Genomic DNA, 27,500 nt, shown 5'->3' with positions numbered 1-27,500 from the left:
ATCACATTGTATACACAGTGATATATACTCTACAGGAGCTCCATCTGAAGTGCTCTCACTATTTCATCCTGGTGGCATCACGAGGAGACCTGGCGGACGCTCCAGCACTGCGGCCCCTCTGTGGATCTGCAGGTACCAATATTGCTGGAAGTGGGATCTTCTCTGTAGGGGTGATCTCATGTATCCTGTCACTATCTGTATCTGTAGGGGGGATCTCTTCTGTTGGGGGGATCTCATCTGTCCTGTCTGTTATCGCTGTGGATCGCTGATATTTTCTGTTTTCTCCCCAGTCCTTAGTGCTCTTCTTCCTCCGGCCTGTAGTGGCGCTGTTGTGGCCAGACCTTTGTCGCCACCAGTCGTTGGTTTGCGTAGATTTGGTCATCGCTCCTGTCTGATTTCCTCACGACTCATAGTCACTACTGGTGGATTCGGTGAAGGAGATGGCAAACACCAAAGATTAAGAGATGTCCACCTGTTACTACAGGAGCACGGTGTCTGGAGCAGAGAGTTGACGGCCGGACAATGGGGTAACTAGGAATGATGGTTATTATGGGCCTGGGGTAATTAATGGATGAGGTCTTGGTGGTTGGGTATCCTGTGGAGGCCTTGACACCATTCCTGTAATTGGTGGGGGGAGGGGGAAGTACTGGCAAATTAATTAACGAATAAGGGATGGATGAGTGGAGTAGCCTGGGGGGGCAGTGGGCGAGTGGGGTAACCTCGGGGGCAGTGGGGTAGCCTTGGGGGAGCAGTGGGTGAATGCTATTGGGGTAGTTCCACTCTCATTTCTTAGGGGTGTTTTCTTGCATTTAGATGGGCGTCTCCTGCACTCGCTGACCCCCCTGCTGAGCGGTGGCCTCTTGGCTCTTGGTGGCCGTTTCTCCCCTTCACGTCCAGCTGCTGACGCTCAGATCCTCACATATGATGATGTGACTGGTACCTTGACCACAACACGGCGAGATCTGCGTCCGGTACTCAGGCGATGGAGGCACACAGCCACGGAGGTCTCGCTCTGCGGTGAGGAACGGTCTAAGCACATCGGTCAGTTATAAAAAACAGTGTAGTGTAGTAAGAGAGGGTGCTCCTGACGCCGTGCGTATAACCCTCCCGGCTCCTGACGCCGTGCGTGTAACCCTCCCGGCTCCTGACGCCGTGCGTGTAACCCTCCCGGCTCCTGGCGCCGTGCGTGTAACCCTCCCGGCTCCTGGCGCCGTGCGTGTAACCCTCCCGGCTCCTGGCGCCGTGCGTGTAACCCTCCCGGCTCCTGGCGCCGTGCGTGTAACCCTCCCGGCTCCTGGCGCCGTGCGTGTAACCCTCCCGGCTCCTGGCGCCGTGCGTGTAACCCTCCCCGGCTCCTGGCGCCGTGCGTGTAACCCTCCCGGCTCCTGGCGCCGTGCGTGTAACCCTCCCGGCTCCTGGCGCCGTGCGTGTAACCCTCCCGGCTCCTGGCGCCGTGCGTGTAACCCTCCCGGCTCCTGGCGCCGTGCGTGTAACCCTCCCGGCTCCTGGCGCCGTGCGTGTAACCCTCCCGGCTCCTGGCGCCGTGCGTGTAACCCTCCCGGCTCCTGGCGCCGTGCGTGTAACCCTCCCGGCTCCTGGCGCCGTGCGTGTAACCCTCCCGGCTCCTGGCGCCGTGCGTGTAACCCTCCCGGCTCCTGGCGCCGTGCGTGTAACCCTCCCGGCTCCTGGCGCCGTGCGTGTAACCCTCCCGGCTCCTGGCGCCGTGCGTGTAACCCTGCCGGCTCCTGGCGCCGTGCGTGTAACCCTGCCGGCTCCTGGCGCCGTGCGTGTAACCCTGCCGGCGCCGTCTGTCTGTATAATATCTTACCCCCCGCCCCCCCCGCCCCTGATATCGTTTCTGTAATCCTTTCCTCAGGTGGCTCCTATGTGTTTGTGTTCGGAGGTCGCTCTCTGGAGTCGGCAGCTCTTCAAGAGGCCATGTTCCTGCACACAGAGGACATGTCCTGGGCTCAGGTCCGGCAGCAGTAATATCAATGGGATCAATCAGTGATGTGTGAGATGTTCTGCAGTGAACTGAGGTTTGTTTTCGGGCCTGGCTTGACCTAGCTTCCCTATTGCCAGGTTCCGGTTCTCGGCGCAGCCCCGTCAGGTTGTCACAGTCACAGTTCCTGTCCTTGGAGAGGTGGTGCCGTTCTATCCGGAGGACTTCTGGCATCTGGGATCCCCTCAGGCTCCATCAGTGTCCTGCAGGCGGCCCAAACTCATTTCTCCTGGAAACATTTGGACACCATTCCTCCACTGACACCCAGGTGAGTGTGTATGCCCAAGTGGCGTCACTGTGCGCATGTGCTGGGAGGGCCGGTTGTCACCACTGTGGGTGGGCATGCGTTCTGTGAGGGCCGAGTGTCACCACTGTGGGAGGGCACGCGTTCTGTGAGGGCCGAGTGTCACCACTGTGGGTGGGCACGCGTTCTGTGAGGGCTGAGTATCACCACTGTGGGTGGGCACGCGTTCTGTGAGGGCTGAGTATCACCACTGTGGGAGGACACGCGTTCTGTGAGGGCTGAGTGTCACCACTGTGGGAGGGCACGCGTTCTGTGAGGGCTGAGTATCACCACTGTGGGAGGACACGCGTTCTGTGAGGGCTGAGTGTCACCACTGTGGGAGGGCACGCGTTCTGTGAGGGCTGAGTATCACCACTGTGGGTGGGCACGCGTTCTGTGAGGGCTGAGTGTCACCACTGTGGGAGGGCACGCGTTCTGTGAGGGCTGAGTATCACCACTGTGGGTGGGCACGCGTTCTGTGAGGGCTGAGTGTCACCACTGTGGGAGGGCACGCGTTCTGTGAGGGCTGAGTATCACCACTGTGGGAGGGCACGCGTTCTGTGAGGGCTGAGTATCACCACTGTGGGTGGGCACGCGTTCTGTGAGGGCTGAGTGTCACCACTGTGGGTGGGCACGCGTTCTGTGAGGGCTGAGTGTCACCACTGTGGGTGGGCACGCGTTCTGTGAGGGCTGAGTATCACCACTGTGGGTGGGCACGCGTTCTGTGAGGGCTGAGTATCACCACTGTGGGTGGGCACGCGTTCTGTGAGGGCTGAGTATCACCACTGTGGGAGGACACGCGTTCTGTGAGGGCTGAGTGTCACCACTGTGGGAGGGCACACGTTCTGTGAGGGCTGAGTATCACCACTGTGGGAGGACACGCGTTCTGTGAGGGCTGAGTGTCACCACTGTGGGTGGGCACGCGTTCTGTGAGGGCTGAGTATCACCACTGTGGGAGGACACGCGTTCTGTGAGGGCTGAGTGTCACCACTGTGGGAGGGCACGCGTTCTGTGAGGGCTGAGTATCACCACTGTGGGTGGGCACGCATTCTGTGAGGGCTGAGTGTCACCACTATGAGTGGGCATGCGTTCTGTGAGGGCCGAGTGTCACCACTGTGGGAGGGCACGCTTTCTGTGAGGGCCGAGTGTCACCACTGTGGGTGGGCACGCGTTCTGTGAGCACCGAGCTACTCCATTTTATTTTCATTATGGTTGTTGGGTTTATGATCGCAGGGTTGTTTCCTTACGTTCTAGAGCTACATTATCTCCAGTGTCTCACAGGGGTCCAGGAAGAAGAGATGTGTGGATGTCTGTTTGATGTCTTGAGTGTACAATCCCACAATGCATCAGTGGATAAAGAAGCCCCTCTGTGTCTACAGGAGCCATCGGTGCAGCTGCACAAACATCTCCCTCCATCTCCGCTTCCTGGACTCCTGCCAGTGGGACCTGGGCCACAATCAGTATTCAGGTTATGTGATTCCATCATCTTCCTCTCCACCTAGATATTCGCACAGCTCCCACATCATTGGTGACAAACTGCTCCTGCTCGGTGGAGTGTGGATCCATGCTCGGGCGGTCCCGGGACTGACACTTGTGGATCTGATCACTGGACATGTCGCAGAGTTCCTCATAAACTCTGTAAGTGACAGGTGGTAATGTCTGTCTGGAAGGAGATAAGTGCGAAGATGTGTCCATCCCTCATCCCCCTCCGCCCCCTCCGTATGCATCTCCATCTCCCACTGCCATCATCTTTTTTGCTCTTGCAGATTCCTTCTCTCCTGTCCCCTTTGTCACCCTTTTGCCTCTGTATTTTCCTTCTCGCCGGTCTCCTTTTTCACTTTATTTCTTAATCTTGCAAATTCTTTCTCTCCAGTCCTCTGTCGCCCTCTTTCTTGCCCTTGTAGTTTCCCTCTGTCCGCTCTCCTTTTTCACTATCTTTCTTGGTCTTGCAGATTCCTTCTCTCTAGTCCTCTTTGTCACCCGCTTGCCCTTGCAGGTTCCTTCTGTCTGGTCCCCTTTGTTGCCCTCTTGCTTTTGCAGGTTCCTTCTCTCCGGGCCCCTTTGTCGCCCTCTTGCAGGTTCCTTCTGTCCGGGCCCCTTTGTCGCCCTCTTGCAGGTTCCTTCTGTCTGGTCCCCTTTGTTGCCCTCTTGCAGGTTCCTTCTGTCCGGGCCCCTTTGTCGCCCTCTTGCAGGTTACTTCTCTCCGGGCCCCTTTGTCGCCCTCTTGCAGGTTACTTCTCTCTGGGCCCCTTTGTCGCCCTCTTGCAGGTTCCTTCTGTCTGGTCCCCTTTGTTGCCCTCTTGCAGGTTCCTTCTGTCTGGTCCCCTTTGTTGCCCTCTTGCTTTTGCAGGTTCCTTCTGTCTGGTCCCCTTTGTTGCCCTCTTGCTTTTGCAGGTTCCTTCTCTCCGGGCCCCTTTGTCGCCCTCTTGCAGGTTCCTTCTGTCCGGGCCCCTTTGTCGCCCTCTTGCAGGTTCCTTCTGTCTGGTCCCCTTTGTTGCCCTCTTGCAGGTTCCTTCTGTCTGGTCCCCTTTGTTGCCCTCTTGCAGGTTCCTTCTGTCTGGTCCCCTTTGTTGCCCTCTTGCAGGTTCCTTCTGTCTGGTTCCCTTTGTTGCCCTCTTGCAGGTTCCTTCTGTTGAGTCCCCTTTGTTGCCCTCTTACAGGGTCCTTCTGTCTGGTCCCCTTTGTTGCCCTCTTGCAGGTTCCTTCTGTCTGGTCCCCTTTGTCGCCCTCTTGCAGGTTCCTTCTGTCTGGTCCCCTTTGTCGCCCTCTTGCAGGTTACTTCTCTCTGGGCCCCTTTGTTGCCCTCTTGCAGGTTCCTTCTGTCCGGGCCCCTTTGTTGCCCTCTTGCAGGTTACTTCTCTCTGGGCCCCTTTGTCGCCCTCTTGCAGATTCCTTCTTTCCGGGCCCCTTTGTCGCCCTCTTGCAGGTTCCTTCTGTCTGGTCCCCTTTGTTGCCCTCTTGCAGGTTCCTTCTGTCTGGTCCCCTTTGTTGCCCTCTTGCAGGTTCCTTCTGTCTGGTCCCCTTTGTTGCCCTCTTGCAGGTTCCTTCTGTCTGGTCCCCTTTGTTGCCCTCTTGCAGGTTCCTTCTGTCCAGGCCCCTTTGTTGCCCTCTTGCAGGTTACTTCTGTCTGGGCCCCTTTGTCGCCCTCTTGCAGGTTCCTTCTCTCTGGGCCCCTTTGTTGCCCTCTTGCAGGTTCCTTCTGTCCGGGCCCCTTTGTCGCCCTCTTGCAGGTTACTTCTCTCCGGGCCCCTTTGTCGCCCTCTTGCAGGTTCCTTCTGTCTGGTCCCCTTTGTTGCCCTCTTGCAGGTTCCTTCTGTCTGGTCCCCTTTGTTGCCCTCTTGCTTTTGCAGGTTCCTTCTCTCCGGGCCCCTTTGTCGCCCTCTTGCAGGTTCCTTCTGTCCGGGCCCCTTTGTCGCCCTCTTGCAGGTTCCTTCTGTCTGGTCCCCTTTGTTGCCCTCTTGCAGGTTCCTTCTGTCCGGGCCCCTTTGTCGCCCTCTTGCAGGTTACTTCTCTCCGGGCCCCTTTGTCGCCCTCTTGCAGGTTACTTCTCTCTGGGCCCCTTTGTCGCCCTCTTGCAGGTTCCTTCTGTCTGGTCCCCTTTGTTGCCCTCTTGCAGGTTCCTTCTGTCTGGTCCCCTTTGTTGCCCTCTTGCTTTTGCAGGTTCCTTCTGTCTGGTCCCCTTTGTTGCCCTCTTGCTTTTGCAGGTTCCTTCTCTCCGGGCCCCTTTGTCGCCCTCTTGCAGGTTCCTTCTGTCCGGGCCCCTTTGTCGCCCTCTTGCAGGTTCCTTCTGTCTGGTCCCCTTTGTTGCCCTCTTGCAGGTTCCTTCTGTCTGGTCCCCTTTGTTGCCCTCTTGCAGGTTCCTTCTGTCTGGTCCCCTTTGTTGCCCTCTTGCAGGTTCCTTCTGTCTGGTTCCCTTTGTTGCCCTCTTGCAGGTTCCTTCTGTTGAGTCCCCTTTGTTGCCCTCTTACAGGGTCCTTCTGTCTGGTCCCCTTTGTTGCCCTCTTGCAGGTTCCTTCTGTCTGGTCCCCTTTGTCGCCCTCTTGCAGGTTCCTTCTGTCTGGTCCCCTTTGTCGCCCTCTTGCAGGTTACTTCTCTCTGGGCCCCTTTGTTGCCCTCTTGCAGGTTCCTTCTGTCCGGGCCCCTTTGTTGCCCTCTTGCAGGTTACTTCTCTCTGGGCCCCTTTGTCGCCCTCTTGCAGATTCCTTCTTTCCGGGCCCCTTTGTCGCCCTCTTGCAGGTTCCTTCTGTCTGGTCCCCTTTGTTGCCCTCTTGCAGGTTCCTTCTGTCTGGTCCCCTTTGTTGCCCTCTTGCAGGTTCCTTCTGTCTGGTCCCCTTTGTTGCCCTCTTGCAGGTTCCTTCTGTCTGGTCCCCTTTGTTGCCCTCTTGCAGGTTCCTTCTGTCCAGGCCCCTTTGTTGCCCTCTTGCAGGTTACTTCTGTCTGGGCCCCTTTGTCGCCCTCTTGCAGGTTCCTTCTCTCTGGGCCCCTTTGTTGCCCTCTTGCAGGTTCCTTCTGTCCGGGCCCCTTTGTCGCCCTCTTGCAGGTTACTTCTCTCCGGGCCCCTTTGTCGCCCTCTTGCAGGTTCCTTCTGTCTGGTCCCCTTTGTTGCCCTCTTGCAGGTTCCTTCTGTCTGGTCCCCTTTGTTGCCCTCTTGCAGGTTCCTTCTGTCTGGTCCCCTTTGTCGCCCTCTTGCAGGTTCCTTCTGTCTGGTCCCCTTTGTCGCCCTCTTGCAGGTTACTTCTCTCTGGGCCCCTTTGTTGCCCTCTTGCAGGTTCCTTCTGTCTGGTCCCCTTTGTTGCCCTCTTGCAGGTTCCTTCTGTCCGGGCCCCTTTGTCGCCCTCTTGCAGGTTACTTCTCTCTGGGCCCCTTTGTCGCCCTCTTGCAGATTCCTTCTTTCCGGGCCCCTTTGTCGCCCTCTTGCAGGTTACTTCTCTCTGGGCCCCTTTGTCGCCCTCTTGCAGATTCCTTCTTTCCGGGCCCCTTTGTCGCCCTCTTGCAGGTTCCTTCTGTCTGGTCCCCTTTGTTGCCCTCTTGCAGGTTCCTTCTGTCTGGTCCCCTTTGTTGCCCTCTTGCAGGTTCCTTCTGTCTGGTCCCCTTTGTTGCCCTCTTGCAGGTTCCTTCTGTCTGGTCCCCTTTGTTGCCCTCTTGCAGGTTCCTTCTGTCTGGTCCCCTTTGTTGCCCTCTTGCAGGTTCCTTCTGTCTGGTCCCCTTTGTCGCCCTCTTGCAGGTTACTTCTCTCTGGGCCCCTTTGTCGCCCTCTTGCAGGTTCCTTCTGTCTGGTCCCCTTTGTTGCCCTCTTGCAGGTTCCTTCTGTCCGGGCCCCTTTGTCGCCCTCTTGCAGGTTCCTTCTCTCCGGGCCCCTTTGTCGCCCTCTTGCAGGTTACTTCTCTCCGGGCCCCTTTGTCGCCCTCTTGCAGGTTACTTCTCTCTGGGCCCCTTTGTTGCCCTCTTGCAGGTTCCTTCTGTCTGGTCCCCTTTGTTGCCCTCTTGCAGATTCCTTCTGTCCGGGCCCCTTTGTTGCCCTCTTGCAGGTTCCTTCTGTCTGGTCCCCTTTGTCCCCCTCTTGCAGGTTCCTTCTGTCTGGGCCCCTTTGTCGCCCTCTTGCAGGTTTCTTCTGTCTGGTCCCCTTTGTCGCCCTCTTGCAGGTTACTTCTCTCTGGGCCCCTTTGTCGCCCTCTTGCAGGTTACTTGTCTCTGGTCCCCTTTGTTGCCCTCTTGCAGGTTCCTTCTGTCTGGTCCCCTTTGTTGCCCTCTTGCAGGTTCCTTCTGTCTGGTTCCCTTTGTTGCCCTCTTGCAGGTTCCTTCTGTCTGGTCCCCTTTGTTGCCCTCTTGCAGGTTCCTTCTGTCTGGTCCCCTTTGTTGCCCTCTTGCAGGTTCCTTCTGTTGAGTCCCCTTTGTCCCCCTCTTGCAGGTTCCTTCTGTCCGGGCCCCTTTGTCGCCCTCTTGCAGGTTACTTCTCTCTGGGCCCCTTTGTCGCCCTCTTGCAGATTCCTTCTTTCCCGGCCCCTTTGTCGCCCTCTTGCAGGTTCCTTCTGTCTGGTCCCCTTTGTTGCCCTCTTGCAGGTTCCTTCTGTCTGGTCCCCTTTGTTGCCCTCTTGCAGGTTCCTTCTGTCTGGTCCCCTTTGTTGCCCTCTTGCAGGTTCCTTCTGTCTGGTCCCCTTTGTCGCCCTCTTGCAGGTTACTTCTCTCTGGGCCCCTTTGTCGCCCTCTTGCAGGTTCCTTCTGTCTGGTCCCCTTTGTTGCCCTCTTGCAGGTTCCTTCTGTCCGGGCCCCTTTGTCGCCCTCTTGCAGGTTCCTTCTCTCCGGGCCCCTTTGTCGCCCTCTTGCAGGTTACTTCTCTCTGGGCCCCTTTGTTGCCCTCTTGCAGGCGCCTTCTGTCTGGTCCCCTTTGTTGCCCTCTTGCAGATTCCTTCTGTCCGGGCCCCTTTGTCCCCCTCTTGCAGGTTCCTTCTGTCTGGGCCCCTTTGTCGCCCTCTTGCAGGTTCCTTCTGTCTGGTCCCCTTTGTTGCCCTCTTGCAGGTTCCTTCTGTCTGGTCCCCTTTGTCGCCCTCTTGCAGGTTACTTCTCTCTGGGCCCCTTTGTCGCCCTCTTGCAGGTTACTTCTGTCTGGTCCCCTTTGTCGCCCTCTTGCAGGTTACTTCTCTCTGGGCCCCTTTGTCGCCCTCTTGCAGGTTACTTCTCTCTGGGCCCCTTTGTTGCCCTCTTGCAGGTTCCTTCTGTCTGGTCCCCTTTGTCGCCCTCTTGCAGGTTCCTTCTGTCTGGTCCCCTTTGTTGCCCTCTTGCAGGTTCCTTCTGTCTGGTCCCCTTTGTTGCCCTCTTGCAGGTTCCTTCTGTCTGGGCCCCTTTGTCGCCCTCTTGCAGGTTCCTTCTGTCTGGTCCCCTTTGTCGCCCTCTTGCAGGTTCCTTCTGTCCGGGCCGCTTTGTCGCCCTCTTGCAGGTTACTTCTCTCTGGGCCCCTTTGTTGCCCTCTTGCAGGTTCCTTCTGTCCGGGCCCCTTTGTCGCCCTCTTGCAGGTTCCTTCTCTCCGGGCCCCTTTGTCGCCCTCTTGCAGGTTACTTCTCTCTGGGCCCCTTTGTTGCCCTCTTGCAGGCGCCTTCTGTCTGGTCCCCTTTGTTGCCCTCTTGCAGATTCCTTCTGTCCGGGCCCCTTTGTCCCCCTCTTGCAGGTTCCTTCTGTCTGGGCCCCTTTGTCGCCCTCTTGCAGGTTCCTTCTGTCTGGTCCCCTTTGTCCCCCACTTGCAGGTTCCTTCTGTCTGGTCCCCTTTGTCGCCCTCTTGCAGGTTACTTCTCTCTGGGCCCCTTTGTCGCCCTCTTGCAGGTTCCTTCTCTCTGGGCCCCTTTGTTGCCCTCTTGCAGGTTCCTTCTCTCTGGGCCCCTTTGTTGCCCTCTTGCAGGTTCCTTCTGTCCGGGCCCCTTTGTTGCCCTCTTGCAGGTTCCTTCTGTCTGGTCCCCTTTGTTGCCCTCTTGCAGGTTCCTTCTGTCTGGTCCCCTTTGTCGCCCTCTTGCAGGTTACTTCTCTCTGGGCCCCTTTGTCGCCCTCTTGCAGGTTCCTTCTGTCCGGGCCGCTTTGTCGCCCTCTTGCAGGTTACTTCTCTCTGGGCCCCTTTGTTGCCCTCTTGCAGGTTCCTTCTGTCTGGTCCCCTTTGTTGCCCTCTTGCAGATTCCTTCTGTCCGGGCCCCTTTGTTGCCCTCTTGCAGGTTCCTTCTGTCTGGTCCCCTTTGTTGCCCTCTTGCAGGTTCCTTCTGTCTGGTCCCCTTTGTTGCCCTCTTGCAGGTTCCTTCTGTCTGGTCCCCTTTGTTGCCCTCTTGCAGATTCCTTCTGTCCGGGCCCCTTTGTCGCCCTCTTGCAGGTTCCTTCTGTCCGGGCCCCTTTGTCCCCCTCTTGCAGGTTCCTTCTGTCCGGGCCCCTTTGTCGCCTTCTTGCAGGTTACTTCTCTCTGGGCCCCTTTGTCGCCTTCTTGCAGGTTCCTTCTGTCTGGTCCCTTTTGTCGCCCTCTTGCAGGTTCCTTCTGTCTGGTCCCTTTTGTCGCCCTCTTGCAGGTTACTTCTCTCTGGGCCCCTTTGTCGCCCTCTTGCAGGTTACTTCTCTCTGGGCCCCTTTGTCGCCCTCTTGCAGGTTACTTCTCTCTGGGCCCCTTTGTCGCCCTCTTGCAGGTTACTTCTCTCTGGGCCCCTTTGTCGCCCTCTTGCAGGTTCCTTCTGTCCGGGCCACTTTGTCGCCCTCTTGCAGGTTCCTTCTGTCCGGGCCCCTTTGTCCCCCTCTTGCAGGTTCCTTCTGTCCGGGCCCCTTTGTCCCCCTCTTGCAGGTTCCTTCTGTCCGGGCCCCTTTGTCGCCTTCTTGCAGGTTACTTCTCTCTGGGCCCCTTTGTCGCCCTCTTGCAGGTTCCTTCTGTCTGGTCCCTTTTGTCGCCCTCTTGCAGGTTACTTCTCTCTGGGCCCCTTTGTCGCCCTCTTGCAGGTTCCTTCTCTCTGGGCCCCTTTGTCGCCCTCTTGCAGGTTCCTTCTCTCTGGGCCCCTTTGTCCCCCTCTTGCAGGTTCCTTCTGTCCGGGCCCCTTTGTCCCCCTCTTGCAGGTTCCTTCTGTCCGGGCCCCATTGTCGCCTTCTTGCAGGTTACTTCTCTCTGGGCCCCTTTGTCGCCCTCTTGCAGGTTCCTTCTCTCTGGGCCCCTTTGTTGCCCTCTTGCAGGTTCCTTCTCTCTGGGCCCCTTTGTTGCCCTCTTGCAGGTTCCTTCTGTCCGGGCCCCTTTGTCGCCTTCTTGCAGGTTACTTCTCTCTGGGCCCCTTTGTCGCCCTCTTGCAGGTTCCTTCTGTCTGGTCCCTTTTGTCGCCCTCTTGCAGGTTACTTCTCTCTGGGCCCCTTTGTCGCCCTCTTGCAGGTTCCTTCTCTCTGGGCCCCTTTGTCGCCCTCTTGCAGGTTACTTCTCTCTGGGCCCCTTTGTCGCCCTCTTGCAGGTTCCTTCTCTCCGGGCCCCTTTTAACCTTCTTTCTTACGTTTGCAGGTTCTTTTCGTCTGAACTCTCTCGTCCTCTCTTGCAGGCCTTGCTGGAGTGGCCCCTGATGCTCCATGGACACAGCTCTGTTCTTCTGCCGGACGGGAAGCATGTGCTGGTTTTGGGTGGAGGAGGCACCTGCTTCTCTTTTGGGACTCATCTGAACATGCAGCCGGCTGTGGTGGAGCTGCCATCTACGGTGTCTTCTATTATGTAGAATTACAGATGAGATTCCTATTTTGCCTTTATTGTCCCAATGACATGATTTTCTCCAGCGACCCCTGGAGCAGATGCAGCTCACTGACTTGTCTTTCCAGCTTGAGGGAAAAAAAACAGAAGAACAATGCTTGAGCGCATAGTCTCCATGTTGGACACTTGCCCAATAACAATACAAGACACAAAAATGGATAGCAAGAAAAAACAAAAACAAAAAAGACAAAGAACTGTAAAATTACTAATGTAAAATAACAAGTATCTTTTTAGTATAGTAGAAAGTCTACATAGTAATGAAGTAACCATAGGAGGTGAGGACACGTGATGGAGGGACACGGGATGGAGGACAGTAGTGAGAGACACGTGATGGAGGACAGTAGTGAGAGACATGTGATGGAGGACACGTGATGGAGGACAGTAGGGAGAGACACATGATGGAGGACACATGATGGAGGACAGTAGGGAGAGATACATGATGGAGGACACGTGATGGAGGACACATGATGGAGGACAGTAGGGAGAGACACATGATGGAGGACACGTGATGGAGGACACATGATGCAGGACAGTAGGGAGAGACACATGATGGAGGACACATGATGGAGGACAGTAGGGAGAGACACATGATGGAGGACACATGATGGAGGACAGTAGGGAGAGACACATGATGGGGGACAGTAGGGAGAGACACATGATGGATGACAGTAGGGAGAGACACATGATGGAGGACAGAGGGAGAGACACATGATGGAGGACACATGATGGAGGACAGTAGGGAGAGACACATGATGGAGGACACATGATGGAGGACACATGATGGAGGACACATGATGCAGGACAGTAGGGAGAGACACAGCAGCATAAATAGGAGGAGCTGTGTCCGGCTATAAAATGTATGTAAAGATCTTATGGTGAGGAGAATAAAGTGCTAATGCAATAAGAGGCGATCTATAAACCGCAGCGTATCCGGGTGTGAACACACCGCATGTATACAGGAGACCGCTGTAATGACAGCATTTACCCATGGAGTGCGGGAAGGAGACTGATGAGAGCAGCATTCTACAGAAGAACATCCAATCCAGGGCTTGGGATTTCTTTGATATTTTCTGCACCGCGCCCCATGGACAGGCCACCCGGGGTCTTATGAGATGTTTGAAGGTGTTTATTGGTGAACCTCCCTGCTCTAGACGCTGGTGTGCCGTATATACCTGCTCTATAATTAGATGTCAGGCAGACGGTGGTAGAGGGACTATAGCTAGGTGGACAGAAAGGGTCTTCTGCTGAGACAGCGAATGCTGGAAAGTGTGTTATCTGCCGACTAGAGTTCAGCAAACCAGAGAAGATGCAGATAGCCATCCACCAGGTAGATAGGACCTGCCCCCTAGTCCGGCAATCTGAATGTCTCCCTGGAGGTGACAAAACACATCAAAATGGAAACAGATGAAATGCTATGCTTGGGGTGATGCAAACATTTTGTGGGCCTCGTCTTTGATCTTGGACCTTTTAAAAAGTGCAGGACAATCCAGTTCTTTCTCAACTATAGGAGAACAAATGTCATCACAGTCCCTGATGTGTACACAATGCCAAATGCCACGCATCGATGAGCTTCTGCATCGTGTAGCCAATCCCCAATATTTGACAATCATGGACCTGAGATGAGGTTACTGGCAGATTCCCATGTCCAAGAAGGCACAGGAGAGGTCTGCTTTCATCACCTCATCAGATGGTACAAATCCCTCATTGTGCCCTTTGGCATGAGAAATGTTCCTGCCACTTTACAGCAATTGGTCAACGAACTGCTCAATGGTCTAGATGGGTCCGTTGTCAGTTATTTGGATGACGTTGCCGTCTTCAGTCCCATCTAGGAGGAACACCTGGAGTGACTGGAGCAGGCAATCGAGCAGGTCTAGGATGCTGGTTTGACCATTAAGCCAGGAAAGTGCCAGATAGGCATGACGGATGTGCAGTACCTTGGCCAACGAGTGGGTGGCAAAACTCTGAAGCTAGAGCCTGGAAAGGTAGATGCCATTCACATCCTGGCATACCCCAAAGTCCTAGAAGAATGTCATGTCCTCCTTAGATATGGCAGGATTCAATAGAAAGTTTGTTCACAACTATAGTGCCCTTGCTAAACTTCTGATGGACCTGACAAAAAAGAAGCTACTGCAAGCAGTTGACTGGATGGCTGACTTGACAGCGCTGAAAACCTTCCTTGCCAGTTCTACAAGATCTAGACCTCACCCGGCAGTTGGTAGTCCAGACCGACACCAGTGTGTATGATCGGGGTGCCATGCTCATCCAGGTAAACTGGGAGTGGAAGAGCATTTGCCGATGTTCCTCAGCTGCAATCTCTGTATAAGCCACTGTGGAGAAGGAGAACTCTCCATAGTGTGGGCTCTGCGGAAGCTCCAGCCCTACTTGTAAGGACGCAAACCTATCAGCCGGCTGCCCTGTATTGGACGTGTCACCCTCGTATCGAGCATCGGAGCATGGCTGCTCTATACATTCTGAATCAGGGCCATTGGAAGAAGAGCTGCCCATCTCGTCCTCCTATTTGTTCAGTGGCCCTCACTGGCAGATGGTGTGTTAAGGAGCCGCCTCCTGTGATTTGTTCAGTGGCCCTCGCTGGCAGATGGTGTGTGAAGGAGCCGCCTACTGTGATTTGTTCAGTGGCCCTCGCTGGCAGATGGTGTGCGTGAAGGAGCCGCCTCCTGTGATTTGTTCAGTGGCCCTCGCTGGCAGATGGTGTGCGTGAAGGAGCCGCCTCCTGTGATTTGTTCAGTGGCCCTCACTGGCAGATGGTGTGTGAAGGAGCCGCCTCCTGTGATTTGTTCAGTGGCCCTCGCTGGCAGATGGTGTGTGAAGGAGCCGCCTCCTGTGATTTGTTCAGTGGCCCTCGCTGGCAGATGGTGTGTGTGTGTGAAGGAGCCGCCTCCTGTGATTTGTTCAGTGGCCTTCGCTGGCAGATGGTGTGTGAAGGAGCCGCCTCCTGTGATTTGTTCAGTGGCCCTCGCTGGCAGATGGTGTGTGAAGGAGCCGCCTCCTGTGATTTGTTCAGTGGCCCTCGCTGGCAGATGGTGTGTGTGTGTGAAGGAGCCGCCTCCTGTGATTTGTTCAGTGGCCCTCGCTGGCAGATGGTGTGTGAAGGAGCCGCCTCCTGTGATTTGTTCAGTGGCCCTCGCTGGCAGATGGTGTGTGAAGGAGCCGCCTCCTGTGATTTGTTCTGTGGCCCTCACTGGCAGATGGTGTGTGAAGGAGCCGCCTCCTGTGATTTGTTCAGTGGCCTTCGCTGGCAGATGGTGTGTGAAGGAGCCGCCTCCTGTGATTTGTTCAGTGGCCCTCGCTGGCAGATGGTGTGTGAAGGAGCCGCCTCCTGTGATTTGTTCTGTGGCCCTCACTGGCAGATGGTGTGTGAAGGAGCCGCCTCCTGTGATTTGTTCAGTGGCCCTCGCTGGCAGATGGTGTTGTCATGATGTATTTTACCTTCTCACTGTATTTGCTGTAATACTATGTCTTGGGATGTAAGTAACCATACCTTCCCCCCCATCTCCTGTGTCTTTGGGCCCATAATGCAATTATCTCTTGTCCACACAGCCAGGGGAACTTCTCATTGTTTCGTAAGCAGTGGATAACGCCAACTACACAAACCTGTAGACATCTCGGAGCCAACCTTCTAGAATCTTCTAGTAGGCCCAACCATTGCATAGACCCCTACCCTTGAGGGGCGAGCTCACGAGCTCAGACAATACACTCCTGTTTCTAAATGCAGTTGGGAGTTGAGTTTTTGAAGAGGAAGGGAGCGAGATCTGAATCTGCGGACAGATCTCGCCGTCCAGTGGATTGTGTGGGATTTCTGGGACTCTGAAAAGGACTATTACGTTGTGATCTGGCACTTTGGATTATCGGGAGGTGCCCCCGAATCTGTTTTATTTGGACTTGCCGTGTGCTGTTCCTGTATTCCTGTTAGTAAACCTGTTGGATCATCCTCGGCCTGTTGTCTCTCTTTGCTCTGATGTACACCCCGTCACAGGTGTGTGTGAAGGAACCGCCTCCTGTGATTTGTTCAGTGTCCCTCACTGGCAGATGGTGTGTGTGTGAAGGAGCCGCCTCCTGTGATTTGTTCAGTGACCCTCGCTGGCAGATGATGTGTGTGTGTGAAGGAGCCACCTCCTGTGATTTGTTCAGTGACCCTCGCTGGCAGATGGTGTGTGTGAAGGAGCCGCCTCCTGTGATTAGTTCAGTGAGCCTCGCTGGCAGATGGTGTGTGTGAAGGAGCCGCCTCCTGTGATTTGTTCAGTGAGCCTCGCTGGCAGATGGTGTGTGAAGGAGCTGCCTCCTGTGATTTGTTCAGTGACCCTCGCTGGCAGATGGTGTGTGTGTGTGAAGGAGCTGCCTCCTGTGATTTGTTCAGTGACCCTCGCTGGCAGATGGTGTGTGTGAAGGAGCCGCCTCCTGTGATTAGTTCAGTGAGCCTCGCTGGCAGATGGTGTGTGTGAAGGAGCCGCCTCCTGTGATTAGTTCAGTGAGCCTCGCTGGCAGATGGTGTGTGTGAAGGAGCCGCCTCCTGTGATTTGTTCAGTGAGCCTCGCTGGCAGATGGTGTGTGAAGGAGCTGCCTCCTGTGATTTGTTCAGTGACCCTCGCTGGCAGATGGTGTGTGTGTGTGTGTGTGTGAAGGAGCTGCCTCCTGTGATTTGTTCAGTGACCCTCGCTGGCAGATGGTGTGTGTGAAGGAGCCGCCTCCTGTGATTTGTTCAGTGGCCCTCGCTGGCAGATGGTGTGTGAAGGAGCCGCCTCCTGTGATTTGTTCAGTGACCCTCGCTGGCAGATGGTGTGTGTGTGAAGGAGCCGCCTCCTGTGATTTGTTCAGTGAGCCTCGCTGGCAGATGGTGTGTGAAGGAGCTGCCTCCTGTGATTTGTTCAGTGACCCTCGCTGGCAGATGGTGTGTGTGTGTGAAGGAGCTGCCTCCTGTGATTTGTTCAGTGGCCCTCGCTGGCAGATGGTGTGTAAAGGAGCCGCCTCCTGTGATTTCTTCAGTACGAAACGAATGTGAAAGAAGATTGTGCGGTGACTTTTCTGTCCGTCTGTAATTCGGCTCCTAATATCATGCAGCGGTAGAGCCACATGACCAAAGTCCCAGACTTTGCGGGACCACTTTAAAAGATTTGACTATTGGGTTTTTAATGACAGGAGAAGGTTCTTTAGATATGGAGACATATTTTCGGCATCATGAGGCAATGCCCGACACAATGCATTCATTTGCATTGCTGTGACATCCATTAGGCCATAATTATCGGCCAGGTAGATAAAGTTGTATATGCCATGTCTCGTATGTATACAAATCTAAAATTGTGAAAGGAAATGTGGCGTTAATATCTCCTCCTTGAGGGGGCAGTTATCCTTAAGATAGGGAATCTGACCGATAACTATTGCTGAGCACTGGGAAATACTGCACCATTTTCCAATTGGTGCTCCCTTTCACAAGATCTCCATTACTACAACAGGTCTGATCATTTTCTTTTGTTCTCCCTTTTTATGTGACTGTATATACTGTATTATCTTGTCATTTGTATATTTTTTTTATTATAAACACTGTCTTATTGTTGGATTAAATATGTAAAATGTAATCGCTCTCTTCCCCTTGCTCTATTATTCGCACCTCTGAAGCCTTGTGAGGCCAAACGTTACCAGTAACCGGTGTCCAATCAGACGGTATAAACAATTGGTGCTGACTTGTTGCTCTTTGCGGAGCTTGGTTTGACTACTGAAGTGTGAGTATCTGACGTCCCTGGACTATCAGGTCGTCACAGGGTATTGTGCAATCTGCCCTCCCGTGCATTATCCACCTCCTCCTTGGTTATGGGTCCCCAACTATATGGTGTTGCCTACATCAGCTAATTAAAATCCTCGGTACACTCTGCACCACACCCAGCAGACACACCAGTGGACGGCCTGAGTGAAATAGTCGCCCACTTTGGGGGTTGGTTAACGGGAGGTCAGGAGTAGAGCAGAAGTAGTTTGGAAGTGAAGGAGAGAGGAGGTCAGGAGCCGGGCTCCTTGGAACAGTCTAGGTAGCAGACGGGGGTCTGGGCCTAGAGGAGCTGGACCCCCGGTCGCAGGGGATCATGGCAAGGGGCACGGAACTGTCGAGGAGGACAGCCGGTGGCCTTGCACCATCACCGGGCTGGGACCAGGGCACAACGGGGTACGTGGACCCTAGGTCAGGGAGTAGCTTCAGGCAACCTGACAATTTACCCGACGAGAACTGAGCCTTCAAGATCCGCTCTCAACCCACTCCAAAATCGGGGTACTAGCGCAAGGAGGCGGATAGGACTTTCCACCAAAACTGTGCAGAAAATCCCAAGCGTGAACCCTGAGAGCAAGCTCCCATAGTTAGCCATACTAGGGCGTGGGACCCGGCTGGTTCCATACTACCGGGACCAACAGAGAAGTAACTTAGTGTCAGGAGGCAGGTCACGGATCACCAGGCAACGCCATCGGGGACGGGAACTAGCTCCCCTCAGCAGCAGCGGTGTCCAGAACTTTGGTTTATCCGGTTGTCGGTGTCAGTTCTGTGGACTGAGTGAGTACGAAAGTGGCCCCTGCGCTCCCCACAGCTCTCCCCCCATCACCATCACAGAGTCCTGGGGCATCCCCCTTACCCGTGGAGGGTTCTAACATCTGGCTGCCCCATTCCATCACCCCCGGGTACTCCCAACTGCAGTGGTACTACTCCAAATTACCACATACCACGGCTGGCGTCACGAACTCTAACACATACAGCGACGTCACTTCCTTGCATCTGATTGGCAGATAGCAGCTATTGGTCCAGACACAGCTCCTCTTCGCGGCACTGCAAATGGATTTAAATGCAGTAAAGTTCCTGCCGGCGCCGACCCTCAGGATAGAGTCGGGATCTTCACGGGCTGCAATAAGCAGGTAAGGTATGTGCTCAAGATCAGGGCCCGCTGCGTCCAATACTACAAGATGTTGGCTAAGATTACTATATGATGCTGCAAATTGTAAAACAATATATTTCAAGAAGGTGATAAAATGTAAACAAAAATTCATAATAAAGCATGAATTTTTTATGCCATTAAAAATGCTTTTTTATATATAAACTTAACAAAAAAAGTGCACGTTTGTTATAATAAACAAGCAAAAAATGTTTAAAAAAGTGAGCCAAAGATGTATAGAAAAAAAACATGGATTCATTAAAAATGTTTACTTTGTGTTGCAAATAATGTGGCCCCTCTGGATTGTTTTTCCTATATGCGGCCCATGCACCCAGCTGAGTGTGAGACCCCTGCGCTAGATGTTTATGTGCACGGATTAACAATAAAATTAAGGAAAATTAGAAATACAGGTTTAAAACCCCTCATTAGAAAACAAAAAAAGGGATTGGACAAAAAAGAAGGGGAAAGGGATTGTGAGACCCCGTGGTATAACACGCAGTAATCCTATACACAATACTAATAGAAACTTAAATTCCATTGGAAAAACACCAACTCAGCCACTATGGACGGACCCACACTGGCCAGCAGCAGCCAACAATAGCATGAAAAAGAAAGACTTGAGCCAATAGCTGGACTATAGAATTTTTCTAAATAAATATTAAATAAAGTGCATAGTGCAAAATTTGTAAACACAGTTTTAACATTAGATGATATTGAAGGAAGGAGAGGAGGACAGAAAAACAAATTGTATCGGGTACAGACCATGGCAATGTCAAAAATTAATTGGGGACACTGACATGTAAAGCCTTAATGAAAAATTGTGTGGTTTGTGCCAGGCAAAATCATCAGAGATCCCAAAATAGTGTCATTTGGGAAAAGAGACAGTGCTCAGTATCAGAAAAGCCATATGACATACATATTACTATTAAAAGGGATCCAAAAGACAAGCCCAGGAAACAAACACATTAGGAATGAGTGTTAAATAGCCCGCATAGTGCAAAAAACATTACTAGGGTCCGGTGGTGAGAGGAAGCCCGACATACGTTTTGCGGCATTTAGAACATCGCTTGCCGCTTCATCGTGGAGGAACGTAGAAGGTAGTGCACACATCCTGTGGTGTGACCTATCATTACCTCCCCAGCAGTCATTAACTGCCGTAGATAGTATTCAGGTGTCTGGGATGCAATCGGCGCATGCGCGGGTACGACACATGTCCTCCGTGATGCAACGCCGGCAGTCAAGGTGTCATAGCGCATGCAGGAGAGCCAGGACGTGTTGTCCAGGCTACCATGCACGCACAGACACCATCAAGACGCCGAAGTGCAGCCAGAGGACGGGGAACGAGCACGCGCATACGCACAGAATCCAAGGCGCAAGAATGGAACTGGAGCATCATGAAAAACAGTAAAAGCCATAAGGGTAAATACAACAATGGATTGAAATATAAACAGGAATAGACAAACATACATCCATATGATTAAGATCTACAATCAATGATCATGCTGAGCATCTCACATTAATCATGTCATAAAATCACATATCATAAAGATAATACCCCAAAAATCATTGCGGACGACAGAAGTTACAGACAGATGATGGCCATGGATATCTGTGATAATAGTAGTGATCCAGGATCAGGTCCATGAAAAAGGAAACTTGATTCATTATTGATCAGGTCCGATCCATATATAATTCAGATCAAGAGGAATTAGTGCGCAACATAGAATAAAAAACTGAAAAGAAATACAAACGGTGATGACCAAATAAAAGGAAAACCACAAAAACATTAAAAAAACTGTAAAAGGCCTAAAACACACTTCCGCAAAAAAAACGTCCGTATGACACGGTCCGTTTTTCTGGTCCGTGTTCCGTATTTTTGGGGCGTTTCTCCGGTACGTATGGCATCCGTCTGATGGCGTATGCGAGCCGTGTGTACGTGTGGAATGTCCGTATTGACAAAATATGTACGTGTGCAGTCCGTTTTTTCAGATCCGTATTCTTACCCAATTAACGATTTTAATCATTCATCATGAGATCCTGGTGTTGTTGTTTGCCTTCAATTGACCTGATAGATTGGAAACAAGTGTTTCCAATTTTGTGATGAAATACGGATACGGACGATACGTGCTGAACTTGGACATACTCCGTGCGCGGTCCGTGCAGGCACTGACCCATAGACTAAAGCGGGTCCGTGCCTGCATGCTGCCGGCCAAAACGGACATGTCGTCCATGTAGAAAAGCGCACACACGTACTTACCACACGGACACACGTTCCGTGTGATTTTACGTGTGTGTGCCATCTACCATTGAATAACATGGGTCTCCGTGTGTACGTGTCTCCGGTACGTGCAAATACGTACCGCACACGTACAAATTACACGGATGTGTGTTGCGGTCAAAGGTGAATGCCAAAATGACGAATGCACATACATTTGAATATGCGCAATTGGCAAAAATACCAATTACCAGTAAAATGCCAGAGAATGAAAAGCCTTACACTAGAGAAATTAGGCAAAACTCAATGCCTCAGTCAAACCTCTTGGGGTGACCGTGGCCAGAGCCACTATCCACTTTGTCTCCCTTTGAGCTAACATCTTAATATTGCCACCCTGTATACCACAGTGGACGATATCAATCCCACGTACTTTAAGAGTCTTAGGGTCACATCCATGAGGTCTCTTAAAATGGCGGGGTAAAGTTTTTAGTAGGGAGATATCCTCCATCGTCTTGGCTGCGCCAATGTCCCTCACGTGCTCCCTCCCTCGTATACGTAACTCCCTTGATGTTAGTCCAATGTAGATCTAAGGACAGCTACAGGTACCATAGTAAATAACGTTTTCAGTGCTACAAGAGATCCGGTGTTTAATCAAAAAACATTGCCAGGAGTCAAAACTCATGAAGGAGTCACAGCAAAGGATATTGGCCCATGCAAGACAGTGCCCACACGGGAAGCAGCCCAAAATTGGACCGCTTCAGTTGAATGGATTTGATTTTTTAGCAACATAATGGCTCTGGACAAGGAAATCCTTCAAATTTTTTAGCACGTCTAGCCGTCACAAGAGGTACAGTAGTCAGAGACCGAAAGAGAATTGGGTCAGTCTTAAGGACAAGCCAATGACGTGACAAAATATCCCACATTTTTTGCCATTCAGAATTATATGTTGAAACAATGGGGATTAGGTTCTTCACTGGCACGTTTAGGTGGTCGATGTAACGGAGATGACCTACAAGTATGCTTAGCCCTTAGATAACCCTTTTCAACGCACCGACGACTATATCCCCTCTCCTCAAAACGTGATTTTAGATTGCCTGTAGTTCAAATTTAGCGTCAGAGGAGCAGATTCGTCTCATCCATAAAACTTGTCCAGTCAGGATAGCTCTAATCGTAGATCCTGTATGTCCAGAGGAGGCATGGAGCAGTGCATTTACCGATGTGGATTTACGGAAGAAATCCGTTTGCACCCGTTGGTTGCCATCCACCTCCAAATGAATGTCTGGGAAAGCAATACGACTAGCTATATTTATATGTAAGTTTGATGTTATACACATTAGAATTTAAACACTGAATGAACGAGTCAAGCTGCTCCACCGTGCCCTGCCAAAACATCAGAATGTCATCAATGTATCTTATCCAGCACTGCGCCTGGGTAGCGGCCTGGACACCCTCGCCGCCAAACACTTGTCTCTCCCAGAACCCCAGGAATAAGTTAGCGTACGAAGACGCAAGCCACGCCCATCGCAGTGCCGCACTTCTGAAGATAATATAAATCTTTAAAGGTGAAAAAATTATGTGACAGGGCAAAGTTTAGCAGCTCGACTACAAGTTAATTCAGACCAAGATCCCGACCGGACATTTCAAGGAAGAAACGAACTGCCCGAATACCATCCTCATGTCGTATGCAGGTATACAGCGATTCAACATCCATGGTGACAAAAATTAAATCAGCCTCCATTAAGATGCCGTCAACTACGAGCACATCCGTCGTGTCTTTGGTGTAAGAGGGTAATAATTCAACCAAGAGTCTTAGATAGAAGTCAATAAATCTACACACAGGTTATTATTATTATTATTTATTATTATAGCGCCATTTATTCCATGGCGCTTTACAAGTGAAAGAGGGTATACGTTCACAGAGTCCATCAATCCTACACACAATCGGACGGCAAGGAGGGTTAACGGCATTTTTGTGAATTTTGGGGAGGAGATATAGTGTCAGCACCCTAGGAAATCTTACAGTGAGGCCATCTAGCCCGAATCATGGGCTTTAATAAGAATCTTTTGTAATGTTCATGAAAAGGAGTTGGTAGAATTATAATTACGGATGAACGAATATATTCGCCACTATTCGGTATTCGGCAGATACTGGGGTATTCGAGGTATTCGGTATCCGGCGGCAAATATGGTATTCGCTCCAATACTTTCATTTTCATTTCTGGCCTTCCTGGCGCCTTTTTCCAGCCAATGAACATCAGGACACCGCCAGTGTCTGCCTGGCTGACCGGGGGGCAGCAGAGGCTTGTGTACTAAGCAGGGCCGGATTATAGGCAGGGCAGGCGGGGCTCCAGCCTCAGGGCCCCCACCACAAGAGCTTCTGAGGGGGCCACCACCACCATCTGTGTGGCCGCCATTTTCTTAACGCTGTGCACTGTAGCAGGCAGGTGCGGAATGGCCCTTGGAGCAGTGGTTCAGGGCCGCCAAAGGACCTCACTGTACCTTTAATAAATTTCAATACCGGCCATCACTGTGCTGCTGTAGTGCCCCTGAACCCTTCAGGGTGCATCAAGGTTCTGCATCCCCACCAGGATGCAGGGCCTAGCCCCTTAGGGACCCAGAACCCCAGTGTCGGTAACACCAAAAACCCAGGTAATCCCAGTTTTCCCCAACATTCCCCCATGCAATGGTACTTAGTTAGGGTGGGAGCATTGGATGGCTGCCTAGTGGTGGAGCCACTCCAGTCCACTAGTTGACCAGGTGGGAGGGGCAGACTGTGTAGAGTAGGGAGTTGAGAGTTGATAGCAGGGGTGTGAAGCTGTGACTCAGCAATGTCCTGACTCGGGTTGATGGTGACTTAGTACCGAGGAGAAGTGGTTGCCGGTGGAGTACGGTTGAATATTCCCAGAACTACGTAAAGACAGGGTACAGGACCCTAGTACAGGAAAGAGCTTCAAGCCGACCTGTTAACACCCGCACAGCAAAGGGGACCATCAAGGACCTTGCTGACCCTAAAGAATATGAAAACTCAGTAGCAAAGGGAGAATCGGGGACAGGACCAAAGACTCCAACCTCACAGGGTTCACGCTACCGTCAGGCGGACAAAAGTGGACGAACCACAGAATGGAGACCCCCAGTGTTCTATATCACGGGGACCCACTTACCAGAGGCAGGTGCAGGGGAGGAAGGTACCAGAGAACCAGACTGGCACTGGGACGAAGGGAACCTGGAGGCGAAACCAGCCGCCCTCGGGCAACCAGTTAACATCTCAAGTGAGTAAATCAGTTGTACTGAACTGGACTCCCTTCGTCTGATGCCCACTGCACCATACACCCGCTGGGGCAAAGCCCTACTTGCAGAGGGACTACCATACTAGCTGCTAATACCACCAACCCCAGTAGAGACATTCTGCAGCAACGGCTACCTACACTTAGCCGCAACACCGCAAGTGGCGTCACGAATATACTTTCTTCACAAATCCCCTGTAAATATCCCCATTACAAAAAGGGCCCAGGGCACGGAACCGGGTAATATCCACCACCGTGACATTCCCAAGACGTACACTGCCTGGAATCGAGTACCCCATATCACTGGGTGCCCAGACACGCCCACTGCACGCTGTGTGGGCTGCATCTACAAGGATGATGTCACCGCGCGCCTGATGCTGCTTCTTCCTGCCATAGAGGAGCTTGTGGGAGGACCAGAGTGGAGGCCTCAGTGGATCCCGGTAAGTATGAGGTCATCCATCATGGCGCCGGGCAGGAGGCCTCAGTGGATCATGGTAAGTATTAGGTCATCCATCATGGTGCCTGGCAGGAGGCTGCAGTGAGGCGGTAGTAGGATGCCGCTGAGAACTCCAGACGGGATTCCACAGTGTTAGCTCAGTGGACGCTCTGCCGGGGATCATTGTGAGTTATTGCAGGAGTCTTAACTGCTGCAGATCAGGTCGGGCTGTCAGTGTCGGCATGGTGGCCAGTGTGAGCGCACAGTATGGAGGTACAGTATGCTGAGGAGGGGGAATATGAGATGGAGGTGCAGTATAGTGACTGGATAGTGAAGGAGGTAGGCCGTATAGAGAAGGGGCAGCATGGTGGCCAGTGTGAGGGCACAGTATGCTGAGGAGGGGGAATGTGAGACTGAAGTGCAGTTTAGAGAAAGGGCAGCTGTTATGATTCAGGGACCGAGGAGGATCAAAAAATGCTGAAACCCAAAAGGTAACAGAGTGGCTGGAACCTTAACAGACTGCAGACCTAATCCTGACACAACTAGAAGTAGCCTTGGGACGAGCCTACGATGACCTAGTTGTCTCGACACAGCCGGAGAACTAAATATTCTTACAGATAGATATAAGAAAGCTAATCTGCCTCAGAGCATTCCCCAAAGATACAGATAGCCCCCCCACATGTAAAGACTACGATGATATAGGAAAACACAATACAAAGCTAGAAAAAATAGATTCAGCAAAGGTGAGGCCCAAACTATATATGAAAGGATAGGAAGGAGCAACTGTTTGCAGCCATAAAACCCTAATAAATACCAGCATATGGAAAAACCCTGAGGCCACATGGCCTCTTCCTCACTAGATCAGCATTCAGATGTTACTGGGATCCAAAAACAGTAATATAGATGAGTGACTGAAATAATACCAAGCATGTCAAAATACATTGCAGAATCATGGAGCTAAGTATACAGACACTCCCAGCAGGGAATGATACAATTCCACCAAGAACTCCACACAGACAAAATAGGAATCAAGCATAGTATCAAAACAGAAAAAAACAACAAGAAAGTGGAAAGAATAAGCAGAAGCACAAGACCACTTATCTGAGAGGAGTTCTGGTAGTGAGCAGGGCTGATTTCACAATGTCCTTAACATACAGGATATCCATTGAGCACCGGCAAGTCCCAGGAAGAAACTGCTTAGTTATATAGTCCAATCTGCAATACCTGATTGCCAGTCCTCCACAGGTGTGTGGCTTTCACTCCACAAATCAACTGCACCGCCAGCACTGACCACAAGATGGAGCCCCAAACTGGAAAATGTATTCATAACAGGCAGCATGGTGGCCAGTGTGAGGACACAGTATGCTGAGGAGGGGGAATGTGAGACTGAGGTGCAGTATAGAGAAGGGGCAGCATGGTGGCCAGTGTGAGGGCACAGTATGGAGGCACAGTATCCTGGGGAGGGTGAAAGTAAGACTGAGATGCAGTATAGTGATTTTGGTACTGACGGTGAGGGCAGTATAGAGAGGGGGATAGCATGGGTGACATTGTGAGGGTACAGCTCAGGAGGGGGTGTGAGGAGGGGGTACATTATAGACATTTGAAAGTATAGTGGAGAGGATGGTGTGAAGTGGGGGCTTAGTCCTGAAAGAAGAGGCCATGTACCATAAGAGGGACATTGTGTGGGTCATTTTGTGCAGGGAGCACAGTGAGGGGCAATTATTTATTCAGGCGCACAGCGTAGGTCATATATTTTTATTTATGAGCATTATAATCATTCTGCTATTTTTAAGGGCATACTGTCTATATGCTGCAAAAGACTCGGGAAGTCTACCGAGATGAGCTGTGGATGTGAACAGTCATCATGACTAGAGATGAGCGGTGTTCGAATCGAACCATTCGCCAATTTCAAATTCGAGTTGTTTTGGGCGATGTTCGAGTCGTTTGACGAACTCGAATGACTTGCTTTACGTTCGACTGTTCGAGATAATGTTCGATAACGGTTCGATCACCAAAAGCGTGGCTTTTCACAGTAAGGCTATGTGCGCACGTTGTGTATTTGCATGCGTCCTGTGACCCCAGCACAATCCCGCTCTCTTTCCTACTCACCGATCAGCTGCACGGCTCTCACAAAGCTCTGGCGGCTTTTCCTCTTTTGAAAATGGCTGCCGCTCATTATTCAATCTGGTATTCCTTCCATGATTAATCTGTAGTGAAAGTAAATTTAACACACACAACGAAAAATCCTTTATTTGGAATAAAAGACAAAAAAACCCCCTTCCGAAGTAATCCACACGATGCTTTCAGCTCTGCTACATCAAGCTGACAGGGAGCGCCGTAGAACACGACCACTCTGTGTCAGCTCCACGCAGCACCTGAAGTGAGCCGCGCTGTCACCAGAGACTTCACTCCGGTAGTGCCGGGGTGTGCGCGGGAATGATGATGGGTGCGGTAGTGCCGGGGTGTGTGTGGGGATGATGATGGGTGCGGTAGTGCCGGGGTGTGTGCGGGGATGATGGGTGAGGTAGTGCCTGCATGTCAGCTGTGATGATGGGGGTGGTAGTGCCGGTTTATGTGGGGATGATGATGGGTGCGGTAGTGCTTGCGTGTGTGCGGGGATGATGATGAGTGCGGTAGTGTCGGGGTGTGCGCGGTGATGATAACGGGGGCGGTAGTGCCTGTGTCTCTCTCCCGTCTCTCTAATTTTTCTCTCTCTCTTCTCTCTCTCTTTCTCAAATTCAAATTCAAATCTGCTTTATTGGCAGGACCAAAATACAATTAGTGTTGCCAAAGCAAGAGAAATACAGTAAGTGTGGTGGGAGGGGATCAGGGTTATGGGGAGTTGGGGGCACAATTTGGGCTCTGAAAGTCCGTTTAGGGGCCTTATGTTCCCCTCAGCTTATGACACGTGGTGATGTGCGACCCAGGGGGCAGCAGGGGCGCCCGTTTACCACGCTCGGGTCCGGACGGCTTCTTCTGCTCGGTGGCTCGAGCGGTGGGCCGGACCTGGGGACTCGAGCAGCGCTCCTGGCCCAGGCGCAGTGAAAAGGGGATTGGATTTGGGGGATTTATTGTCCGTGACGCCACCCACGGTTGTGGTGAGGTTGTGACACCACCGCTGCTCT

General features: G+C 52.4%; 1 protein-coding gene across 1 annotated transcript in view; it reads left to right on the top strand.

Annotated features, from left to right (window-relative positions):
* Positions 1 to 17,095, top strand: part of LOC142274109 (tRNA wybutosine-synthesizing protein 4-like) — a 22,416-nt gene extending 5,321 nt beyond the window's left edge. Inside the window, exons 3-9 of the mRNA XM_075332552.1 lie at positions 36 to 132; positions 291 to 527; positions 814 to 1,017; positions 1,877 to 1,974; positions 2,083 to 2,270; positions 3,788 to 3,923; positions 11,318 to 17,095. Of these exons, the coding sequence (XP_075188667.1) occupies positions 36 to 132; positions 291 to 527; positions 814 to 1,017; positions 1,877 to 1,974; positions 2,083 to 2,270; positions 3,788 to 3,923; positions 11,318 to 11,488 (1,131 nt within the window). The 3' untranslated portion in view covers positions 11,489 to 17,095. The remainder of the gene's footprint in view (positions 1 to 35; positions 133 to 290; positions 528 to 813; positions 1,018 to 1,876; positions 1,975 to 2,082; positions 2,271 to 3,787; positions 3,924 to 11,317) is intronic.
* Positions 17,096 to 27,500: the final 10,405 nt, after the last annotated feature.

This window comes from Anomaloglossus baeobatrachus, unplaced genomic scaffold (assembly GCF_048569485.1).
Source record: "Anomaloglossus baeobatrachus isolate aAnoBae1 unplaced genomic scaffold, aAnoBae1.hap1 Scaffold_3692, whole genome shotgun sequence".
NCBI classification, from domain to species: domain Eukaryota; kingdom Metazoa; phylum Chordata; class Amphibia; order Anura; family Aromobatidae; genus Anomaloglossus; species Anomaloglossus baeobatrachus.
This window is presented reverse-complemented; position numbering and strand designations above follow the sequence as displayed.